The sequence below is a fragment of the Peromyscus leucopus genome, chromosome 1, assembly GCF_004664715.2.
Source record: "Peromyscus leucopus breed LL Stock chromosome 1, UCI_PerLeu_2.1, whole genome shotgun sequence".
Lineage (NCBI taxonomy): Eukaryota > Metazoa > Chordata > Mammalia > Rodentia > Cricetidae > Peromyscus > Peromyscus leucopus.
The window spans coordinates 63982896-63994676 of record NC_051063.1 but is presented as its reverse complement, the minus strand read 5'-3'; the positions used below and the strand labels follow the sequence as shown (position 1 = coordinate 63994676).

Here is an 11781-nt window from a genome sequence, read left to right as displayed (position 1 = left end):
CTAGGAGAGGTGTTGCCCCTCTACCATTATAAGATAACTCCATATAAATTCTTTTTATTCTGTATATGAATGCATTTTAAGAATATTGGGCTGTACTAGGTTTACAGATGAATTTTTCAAAAGGCTTTTAATGTTGCTTATTTTGCTGGCTAATTTTATAAGTTCTTAAGAAAGCAGGCTGAGAAATTCCTGATGAGCAATGCAGTAAGCAGCACTCCTCCATGGCCTCTGGCTCCTGCCCTGACTTCCTTCATTGATGAAGAGGGATGTGGAATTGTAAGTCAAATACACCCATTCCTCCTCAAGTTGCTTTAGTCATGGTGTCTCATTACAGCAATCATAACCCTAAGACACTTATATCGAAAGCTTAAAAGGTAACATCCACATGTGATGTTTGTCTTTCTTCATCTGGCTTACTTCTCTTGGGATGATTGCTTCCAGATCCACCATTTTCCTATAAACTTCAGAATTTCATTTTTGTTAACAGCTAAGAAATGTTCCATTATTTAAGTAACATAAGTTCACTATCCATTCTTAATATGATGGACATATTCATGTTGTTTCCATTTCCTGGCTACTGTGAATAGAGCACCAATGACCACAGAAGAGCAAGTGTCACTTTATTAAGAGGTATAGTCCTTTGGGCACAGGCATAGGAGTGTTGTACCTGAAGCATGTACTATATCTGTTTCTAGCTTTTTGATGTACCTCCATACTGATTTCTATAGTAACTGGACCAGTTTGCACACTCACTAGAAGTGAACAATTGTTCCTTCTCCCCACATCTTTGGCAGCATCTGCGGTCATTTGCTTTTTAAATTTTACCTTGGCCATTCTGACTAGGGTAAAATTAAATCTCAAAGCAGTTTCAATCTGCATTTCTCTGATGGCAAATAATGTTGAACATTTTTTTATGTTTTTTAGCGTTTTGTGTTTCCTCTTTGAAAATTCTCTGTTTAATTCCATTCCCCATTTTCAGTTGGATTGTTTGTTTTCTCTGTTTAAACTTTGGATTATTTGTATATTCTAGATATTAATGCCCTTGTTTGTCGAGTTGGTAAAGACTTTTTGCCATTCTTAGGCTGCCTCTTCATTCAGATGATGATGTTATTCCCTGCACAGACGTTTTGTTGTTGCATGTGGCCGGCCCAGATTTCAGATATTGAGATTGGTGTCTGTGCAGCTATGGTCTTGTTCAGAAAGTCCTTTCCTGTGACAATGAGTTGAAGCATATTCCCTGCTTATACTCTGTCATGTTCAGGATATTGGGTCTTATGCTGAGGCCCTTGATCCACTCAGAGTTGGATTTTGTCCAGGTTGAGAGATAAGGAACTAGTTTCATTCCTCTACATGTAATGCCAGTTTGACCAGCACAGTCTTTTCTCTGGTGTATAGTTTTTACCTCTTCAAAATAAAACAGGTGTCCATATAGTGAGAAACAGGGTGCCTGGGAAGTTCCCAGGAACCCACAAGGTGACCCCACTTAGACTACTAGCAATAGTCAAGAGGGTGCCTGGACTGGTCTACTCCAGTAACCAGATCAGTGAATACCCTAACTGTCATCATAGAGGCTTCATCCAGTTACTGATGGAAGCAGATACAAAGATCCACAGCCAGGTACCAGGTCAAGCTCCAGGATTTCAATCAATGAGCGAGAGGAAGGATTGGATGAGCAAGGGATGTAAAGATCATGATGGGAAAATGTGCAGAGATAGCCAACCAACCCAGTGGAAACCCATGAACTGTGGACCAATAGCTGTGGAGCCTCCAGGGGACTGGACTAGGCCCTCTGGATAGGCAAGACAGTTGTTTAGCTTGAACTGTTTAGGGGGCCCACAGACAGGGATTTGGGATCTATCCCCAGTGCATGAGCAGACTTTTGGAAGCCCTATGCCTAAGATGTGACACTTTGCATGGCCTTGGTGCAAGGAGGGGCCTTGGACCAGCCTCAAGTGATTGTACCAGGCTCTGCTGACTCCCCATGGGAAACCTTGACTCTGAGGAAGTGGGAATGTAGGTTGGAGGGGAGCCTGGGGGGGGGCGGGAAGAGGGAGGAGGGGGGAATCTGTGGTTGGTATGTAAAATGAAAAAAATCTTAATAATTAAAATTAAAAAAATAAACCATAAAGAAATTTATTTAATAAGGGGGCTGCCTGGGGAAAGGGAGGGGGTGGGAGGGGGGAGAAGAAGGGAATCCATGCCTGATATGTAGAACTGAATTGTATTGTAAAATAAAATAAAATAAAATAAAATAAAAAAGAAGCAAACAAAAATAGAAAGAAAGAGAAAAAAAGAAAGAAAGGAAGGAAGGAAGGAAGGAAGGAAGGAAGGAAGGAAGGAAGGAAGGAAGGAAGGAAATAGGTGTCCATAAGGGCTTTGACATGTGTCCAGGTCTTCAAATCACCCTATTTATTACATTTCTTCTTAGGTATGTTATTTAGAAATTGGTTAAGCAGTGGAGCCGGGACATGTCCTTGGTGCATGGGCTAGCTTTTTGGAGCCTGGAGCCTATGCTGGGACACTTTGCTCAGCCTTGTAGGGAGGAGGGGATTGGACCTGCCTTGGCTGACTCTACCAGGCTGGGCTGACTCCCCAGGGGAGACCTTGCCTTGGAGGAGGTAGGAATGGGGCATGGGTTGGGGGAGAGAGATGGGAGGTGTGAGGAGGGAGGATGGGGGAATCCAGGGCTGATATGTGAAATTAAGTTAATTATAAAATTAAACAATATATATATAGAGAAATTGGTTAGTTATTTTTCACGCATTTTAATTTTTATAGATGTGCTATTGATGTTAGAAGAGTTCTGCCATAAAGCACATGTTATTCACAGGTTTCAATTATTATTAAATCTTTCCCTCTAGCTCAACCTATGGTCAATCTTGATCACACTTGCTGTACTCTGAATGTTGCACCCTGGAAATGGAAGTTAATATCACACATAAATTATTAGTACTATCAGGGGAGTATTTCACAATTGCAAGTGTATCTGAATTAGATAGCCAGATCCAGAAACTACCAAGAACATTAGAGGAATTTGCTTTTGCAATTCTGTTTTTGCAGAACCCCTTGCAATACCAAACTATGCATTGACATTCTCTAGTGGAATAGAATAGAGGGGAGGGGAAGAGATGTGGTCAGACTTAACACTGTCAGAGTAAATGCTATATTTGAGTACTCCTACTTTGAAATGGAGGCAGATATAATATTTAAAAGTCAACATTTACTACGAAGTTGGTGAGAATTGGATTGTGAACCTTACTATGGAAAAGAGACATGAGATAAAAATGTGATTTTTAAAAAATGAAGTAGCACTGCAAATAATTGCCACAAACATGTTTATAAATAGGAGTAGAGTGTGTTCATATATGAACTCATGAAGGCACCTATGGAAAAGGCTAATGAGGGACATTCGATGAGTCTCCTATGGCAAGCTAAAGAATGTGATTTGCTGAAGGACTGGGGAGAGACACAGTGAATTTGAACTAGGGCCAAGGGCCAATTCTCTTCAGGTGCTACTCTGTAGTTATTGATTGCTGGAAGACAAACCTGGAAATGGTGAAAATGACAAGAAGCCAGAAATTATGAAACAATCGAACATATTGAAAACATGAGTTATAATGTTGGGAGAGCTATAATGGCAGGCTTTGCAGACAAGTTGAATGAGAGAGGGAAGAGAATGCATAACACTATTCTTGGCTCATGGAACAGGAAACTACTGAGGATCTATCACAGGTCTAGGCTAAAGGGAAGACAATGAGTCAGAGAGAAGGAGCTGTGCTCTGTAGAATAAGCATCAAGAAACACTGTGTGGCTGAGGGTGAGCTTTGTATAAGGCTACTGAAACCATGAAGAAACATGTGTAGATAGTGGCAATGACTTCAGTTGTGAGTATATTGACTTTGAAGTTATTGTGACTCATTGCAAAAAAAAGACCATAAAAGTACTATGAGTTTAAAGGCCTGGGTTTTGAGAAATGCTCTCTGGGTTAATAGATTTGAAGTAGGTTAGAGTCAGGACAGTTTCAACCAAATTAGAAGTCCCAGACCACAGTAAGTAAAATTCAGAATATACATGGCTGCTTGGCAATGGGGAATGACAATTGTCAGGTTGAAATGTGTAATACAAACCACTTCAAATATCGGAAAAGACAAAGTGTCTGGAAAGCTAGGAGGTCAAATGTAAAGAAAGGTAGAAGAGTCATCTCAGTACGTTCATCCAAAATTGTCATGCTGTGAAGAATACCTGCTGTGGAGGAGAGTGGTACAGCTGTGTTTCCAGCACCGTGTGCAGAACACAGAACTTACAGGTGACAGAGCAGTAAAGCATGAGCAGGTCCTGAGTAAGGGATGCTCCACTCAACCCACATATCCAAGAAGATGAGGTAGGTTCAAATGTCCTGCTGATGCAAATCTACACAGGGAAAGTTTCCAGGTGGGATATCAAAAGTAAATAAAATATATGTGGTTTCCCAACAGTATGATATGGACAAAAAAGACAAGAGGCTTCTATGATGGAAATATATTAACTCCTTCCCATTCTGACAGCAGAGAATTTTGAGATGACCAAGTTTGGAAACTAGACTTTGATGTGGTAAACTGTCATATTTACTCAGAAGCCAACAGACACGGTTGTGAACCAAATACCCTCCATCATGATGTTGAGTCCCAACCAGACAATGGTGACAGAGTTTGTGCTGGGGGGGTTCTCAGAGCACCCTGGTCTACGACTGCTCCTGATTGGCTGCTTCCTGTCCCTCTACACAATGGCTCTACTAGGCAACATTGTCATCATTGCTTTGGTCACCTCCAGCACTGGGCTCCACAGTCCCATGTACTTTTTCCTGTGCAACCTGGCCACCATGGATATTGTCTGCATCTCCTCCGTGCTGCCAAAGGGGCTGGTTGGCCTAATATCTGAAAAAAACACCATCTCCTTCAAAGGGTGTATGACTCAGCTCTTCTTCCTTGTGTGGTCTACATCCTCTGAGCTGCTGCTGCTCACAGTCATGGCCTATGACCGCTACATGGCCATCTGCCATCCCCTGCACTACAACTCTAGGATAAGCCCACACCTGTGTGGGGCCCTAGCAATAGGTGTGTGGTCCATCTGTGCTCTGCATGCCTCTGTCCACACTGGTCTGATGACAAGGCTGTCATTCTGTGGCCCCAAGGTCATCACCCACTTCTTCTGTGAGATCCCCCCACTCCTCCTCCTCTCCTGCAGCCCCACATATGTGAATAGCATTATGACTCTCATGTCAGATGCCACTTATGCAGGCATCAACTTCATCCTCACCTTACTCTCCTATGGCTGCATCATCACCAGCATCCTGCGCATGCGCTCTGCTGAGGGCAAGAGGAAGGCCTTTTCTACCTGCTCCTCCCACCTCATCGTGGTCTGTGTGTTCTACTCATCTGTGTTCTGTGCCTACATCAGTCCTGCTTCCAGCTACAGCCCAGAAAGAAGCAAAGTATCTTCAGTGCTATACTCAGTGCTCAGCCCAACCCTGAACCCCCTCATCTATACACTGAGGAACAAGGATGTCAAGCTCGCCTTGGGAAGACTCTTGCCCTCTTCCTCACACTAAGTGGAGATGTGCAGGCTGTTCTCCTGGCCTGTGCTCTTCCTACACATGCCCTCCTGAGAGCAGCCCCATGGAGTGGGGTGTACCTATTATTGTTTTAGAAAAACATTCTCTGATGCAAGGACTGCACAATTCCATTTACTGTAACCTCAAAAACAACAATATTCTTAGAGGCAATGTAAACAAAACACTCAAGCTTTATATCCTGATAAATACAAATTGTTCCTAATGTAATTAAGTTTATCTAAATGTAGATGGCCGCAATCCACTTCCTGGAATATCTTCAGTGGGCAACAATGATGATTGTCACAAAACAAAGCCCTTTCATCCAGTGCTACCCTGTAAATATCGCAGGGCTTGGTTTCAGAACTGCGGTTAATGGATCCAATCTTCTTAAGGAAATTTGAGGTATCAGCATGCCACAGAGTCTTGGGAAGCCACTAGTCAAGTGGCTCCATTCTCAATTTCACAGCTTCCTACTGAGCTGTGCAAGTCAAGGCTAGTGGCATTAGCATGAAGGGGAAGGCAAATAGAGGAACAGAGGGGAAGTTTAAGTTTCAAAATTGAGCTCACAGATGTGATTCCAGATTACTTGTGACAACGATGACGCTTGAACTCGTGAGAAATATCAGAAATTCCAACAGAGTTTTGTAGAGAGTGGATGAATATCTGCATAGGAAAATGGAACTCTTCCCTCACATCATGAATAAAAATCAACAAAAAGTGGATCATAGGCAAAAGTGCAAGGGCTAAAACTTTTTTCCTATAATATATTTTAATCATATTCTTTTTCCTTCCACAACGCCTCCCTCATCGTACCTCCCTACTTAACTACACATCCAATCCTGTGGCCCCCTCTATTACTCTGTGTGTGTGTTTGTGTGGGTGTGTCTGTGTGTCTGTGTGTGTGTGCAAAAAGCAAAAGAAATCCAAGACAATATGACAAAACAAAACAAAAAGCACACATCAAAATGGAGTGTTTTGTGTTGACCAATCACTCCTAGCTAAAATTCTTCAAACCCTCTGAGAACAGGAATAAGAAGGCAGAAAAAAAGGAAGAGGAAAAGGAAGTTCATCTGCAGCCACTCTAAGACACTGATAGGAAGACAACTCAGTGGAGAAAGGGCAGCATCTGAGGCAGCTGCTGCTGAGATGATGTTGTATCCTTTTCAGACTGAACACATTCTTCATCAGCTTACTTCCTTATTCTTCTTAAATGCTGTACCATAGCAGAACATGTGATGTTTAGATGTAACCAACCATCTTATTAAATAAGAAACACAGAGCCAATACAGAGATGAAAGCCAAGAGGTCAGAGCAATATCTAAGAGTTAAAAACCTTACCCTTCACTGTCGCTGTACCTCTCCAAAAGAGACCTACTTCCTGTGTCTGTCTTTTTGTATACAGTTCTGTTCTGCCTTCTCATTGGTTGTAAACCCAATCACATGACCTCCTAGTCACTGCCTGTCTGTACAGACCTCCAGGTCTTCTGTGGTTGGTATTGAGATTAAAGGCATATGTCTCCAATGCTGGCTGTATCCTTGAACACACAGAGATCTACCTAACTCTGCCTACAAAGTGCTGGGATTAAAGGCGTGCACCACCACCGCCCAGCTTTCACTATGGCTTCCTAATAGCTCTGACCACAGGGCAACTTTATTAATTAACATACAAATCACATATCAGTACAAATAAAATATCACTATAGTGATGCAAATCAGGTATGTTTTATTAATTAGCTCTTCATCTTTGTGGGCAAAATACCTTTTCAAAACGTTTGTTCTGTCTCTTATTTTCAGAGGACTCAGTCCACGGACATTTGGCTCTTTGTTTTGGCCTATTATAAGGCAGGGACTCACAGCAGTGGGGGCAAGTGGAGGCCATCATGGTGGCTCAGAACACATATTAGAGGAATTCCTTGTTCAACTGGATTTCTCCTTTCACTTTAACCCAGGCTTTCTAGCCCTCAGTCACTGGGAGGATATTACCCACATGGAGAGTGCATCCCCTACTTCAGTGAATGCTTTCTGGAAACACTCTCCACTGCATGGACAGAAGTGTCCCTCAGTGATTTCCTCGGTTATTTTTCATTCAGTTACGGTGACAATAAAGAGTTACATCGGTGCATCACTGGCCTCAGCCTGTTTCAGCTATTGGTTTCTTTCACACTGTTGGCTTCAAGTCATGTTTGGTGCCATCCCTTCGGTTGTTAGTCTCGTGACTGCTGTGTAAGCTACAGAGCAACTGACAATCACCCAAACACTACATACAAAAATGGTCACAAACACATATGCATGCATACATCTCTTAAACACATTATTTGGGAATTCTTATCATGATGGTGTGATGGCGAAAGAAACTGTGTTTCTCACTAGGCATCCATCTTGGTAGCCATTTATCTCTGATTCAAGTTCCTGGAAGATAAGTTCTCAGTAACCCTGACTCCTTGACCACCACCCAGAAATGTTCAGCTGTAACCTGTGTGATACGGCATAATTCCAATACCCAACTCTCCAATAGACAGGACATCCTAACTAAAATTACAAAAAAATGCTGGAGCTAAATGATGTCATAAATCAAATGGACCTAGCAGATATTTCCAGGAATGCTGCTGGAAGATCAGCTTTCAGCAGCTCGGGGAAACTGGACAAGAGTTGTGGTGTTGGTGGAGCTGTATACACACACAGGAGACTGAGGACGAAAGCTTAACTCTTCGTTTTATCTTTCTCCCTGATGAATGTTCTGTTCTTTTTCTACTCTGTTCTTTTACCCTGTTATTTTCCTACTACTTCTCCCCACTTGTTCTCCTTCTGTGTCTTTCCCAATGTCTATTTCTATTTCTTTCCCTCTTTCTCCATCTCTTATTTTTTCTTAACCCTTTACACCTCCTAGTACGAATATTTCTATTCAAGAAAAGATTACCTCATAACCACAAGTTACATATTTTCCAAAAGCAATTTAAAATCTTTACATAAGAATCATATTAAGATCACAGAGATGTTGAGACCATTTTGGAAAGAGCACAGGGACAAATAGCCAAACTAGTGGAAACACATGGACTATGAACCAATAGCTGAGGAGCCCCAATGGAACTGGATCAGACCCTCTGGATAAGTGAGACAGTTGATTAGCTTGATCTGTTTGCGACGCCCCCAGGCAGCGGGACCAGGACCTGTCCTTAGTGCATGAGCTGGCATTCTGGAGCCTCGGGCCTATTCCAGGACACTTGGTTCAGCCTGGGTAGAGTGAGGAGGGGACTGGACATGCCTTGACTGAATCAACCAGGCTGAGCTGAATCCCCAGGGGAGTCCTTGCCCTGGAGGAGGTGGGAATGGGGGTTCAAAAGGGGGGAAGGCAGGGGGTGCAGGAGGACGGAGGACAGCGGAATCTGTGGCTGATATGTAAAATTAAATTAACTATAAATTTTTTAAAAAGGATCACAAGTTACATGTTTTCTTTAGAAGCTCACAAGTAGTTAAACATTTGTCTTTGTATTAATTTTCCCAACATAACATCTTCACCCTAAAGCAATGATTTTGAGCAACCTAAGAATATTTTAGTCCATTTCTTTTGTCCTGGCCGGCAGCTGTTGGTGGTTTTGGTGTAGCAGATTTCTATTCTTAATTCTCCTCTGGAGAAACTTTACAGGACTGGTCAGCAAACCATCTATTTTTCTTTACACACAATAGGGTCATCTAATTTCCTTTCACAGCTTTATTTTCCAAAGTGCATACCAGGGCTTGTGATTAATTCTGTAAGTTACATGACCAAGGAACTCAGGCAGAATAAATTGGGTCTCTAATGAATGAAACTTCCTTGTTCTTATTTTTCTTTTTTTTTCTTTTTTTTTTTTTTTTTTTTTTTTTTTTTTTTTTTTTTTGGTTTTTCGAGACAGGGTTTCTCTGTGTAGCTTTTGCGCCTTTCCTGGAGCTCACTTGGTAGCCCAGGCTGGCCTCGAACTCACAGAGATCCACCTGGCTCTGCCTCCCAAGTGCTGGGATTAAAGGCGTGCGCCACCAACGCCCGTCTCTTGTTCTTATTTTTCATCTTCTGCAAATCTCATATCTAACTAAAGGGAAGGTAACTTTTAGCCTGTTTATATCTTTTTTTATCTCTTATTGGAGCAAATGTCAGAATAACCTAAATCATGTCCCTAATCATCTTTACTAATGTCTATTCACCTGTATCTTTTAGGCTAACTCAAAGACTCCAATTAAATCGTAGATCTAACTAATCATCATTGCTCTTACAAAAATCATCTTCATTATGATCCACAAGTAAATTGCCCAGTGAGGAGTGGGATTTTCCCAAGAAACAATCACACTATACTAGATACAGTGAGATCCCTTCATATAGTAATCATACCATGCCAAATACAGCAGGAACCCAGTAGAGGCAACAGAAGGAAAACCAGCAGAACCTGGGGGGCATTAACAATCCTCCCAGGGCTTTGCTCTCCAGGATGTATCCAGAGTAGCTTTGTTATCCTGAAATAAGCTCCATTGCTGTCTACAGCTCCTCTGACATGACCATCAGCACAGTACATTTCACCCAAACCAAATTCAATATACCTTCTTCTCAGCAGCTCATAGAACTTTTTCAAAATTGGTCACATATTCAGATACAAAGAAAGTATCAATAGATATGAAAAGCTGGAAAACACCCTGCATTCTTTCTGACCACCATTGATTAAACTTGGATATCACCAAACAAGGCAACAACAGAAAGTACAGACTCATGGAAGCTGGACAACTCCATACTGAATGAAAATGGGCCAAGACACAAAGTAAGATAGACATTAAAAGCTTTTTAGAATTGAATGAAAATGAAAGCTCAACATACTCAAGCCTACAAGACACAGTGAAGGGAGTATCAAGAGGCAAGTTCACAGCACTAATTACACACATCAGAAACACTGGAGAGATTCCTATTGCCAACTTAAAGGCACACATAAAAAGAAAGTTCTAGAACAAAGAGAAGAAATAACACCCAAAAGTAGTAGATGGCAGTAAATAATCAAACTCAGGATTGGAATCAATAAACAAGAAACAACAACAAAAAAGCACAAAGAATCAAGGAAACAAAGACTTGATTCATTGAAACAAATCAATGGTTGATAAACCCTTAGCCAAATTAACTAAAAGGTGGAGAGAGAAGATTCAAATTAAAATTAGAGACCAAAAGCGTACAAACATGGAAATTCAGAGAATCCTAAAACACATTTTAAAAATATGTACCCCAGAAAACTGGAAAAACTAAAAAAAATGGATAAATTACTTGATATATACAACCTACCATAGCCAAATCAATATCAGATAAGCAACTTAAACAGACCTATAACCCCTAATGAAATAAAAACAATAACTAAGTCTCTCAGTCAAAAGAAGCCCAGGGCCAGATGGATTGAGCACAGAATTCTAACAAACTTTCAAAAACAAATTAACATCATATTCCTCAGTTATTCTACAAAATAGAAATGGAGGGAATATTGCTTAATTCTGTTATGAAGCCACAATTAAACTGATACCTAAACCAACAAAGATTCAACAAAGAAAGTCAATTACACACTGATTTCCCCTATAAATATAAACATAAGATTCTCAATTTAAAAAAAAAAAAAAACTTCCAAACCAAATCCAAGAACACATCGAAAAGGTCACCCACCTTGAGAAAGTAAGTTTCATCCCTGAGATACAGGTGTGGTATAACATATGTAAATCAATAAATGTAATCTACCATAGAAATGGATTGAAAAACAAAAATGACTAATTAGATGCAGAAAGGGCCTTTGACAAAATTCAAAACCCTTTTATAATAAAAGCCTTGGAGAGACTAGAGATAAAAGGACATAACTCAACATTATAAAGGTAATTTGCAGCAGCCCACATCCAACATGATATTAAACAAAGAGAAACTCAAAGCATTTCCACTAAATCAGGAACAAGACAAAGATGTCCTTTCTCCCCATACCTATTCTGTAGTATGTGAAGTCTTAGCTGGAGCAATAAGACAACTGGATAAAATCAAGAAGATACAAATAGGAAAGGAAGAAGTCAAAGTGTCTTTATTTACAGATGAAATAATTGTTTACATAAAAGACCTTTAAATTTCCACTGCAAACCCTTATAGCTGATAAACACTTTTAGCAAAGTAGAAAGATACAAATTGAACACATGAAAATCAGTAGCCTTCTTAT

The 11781-nt window shown here is 40.8% G+C and overlaps 1 protein-coding gene across 1 annotated transcript; it reads left to right on the top strand.

Annotated features, from left to right (window-relative positions):
• Nucleotides 1-4633: 4633 nt before the first annotated feature.
• LOC114695019 (olfactory receptor 13A1-like) lies at nucleotides 4634-5587 on the top strand. The gene has a single exon (XM_028872160.1). It carries the CDS (start codon nucleotides 4652-4654, stop codon nucleotides 5585-5587), a length of 936 nt encoding a protein of 311 aa, XP_028727993.1. The 5' UTR covers nucleotides 4634-4651.
• The last annotated feature ends 6194 nt before the right edge of the window (nucleotides 5588-11781 follow it).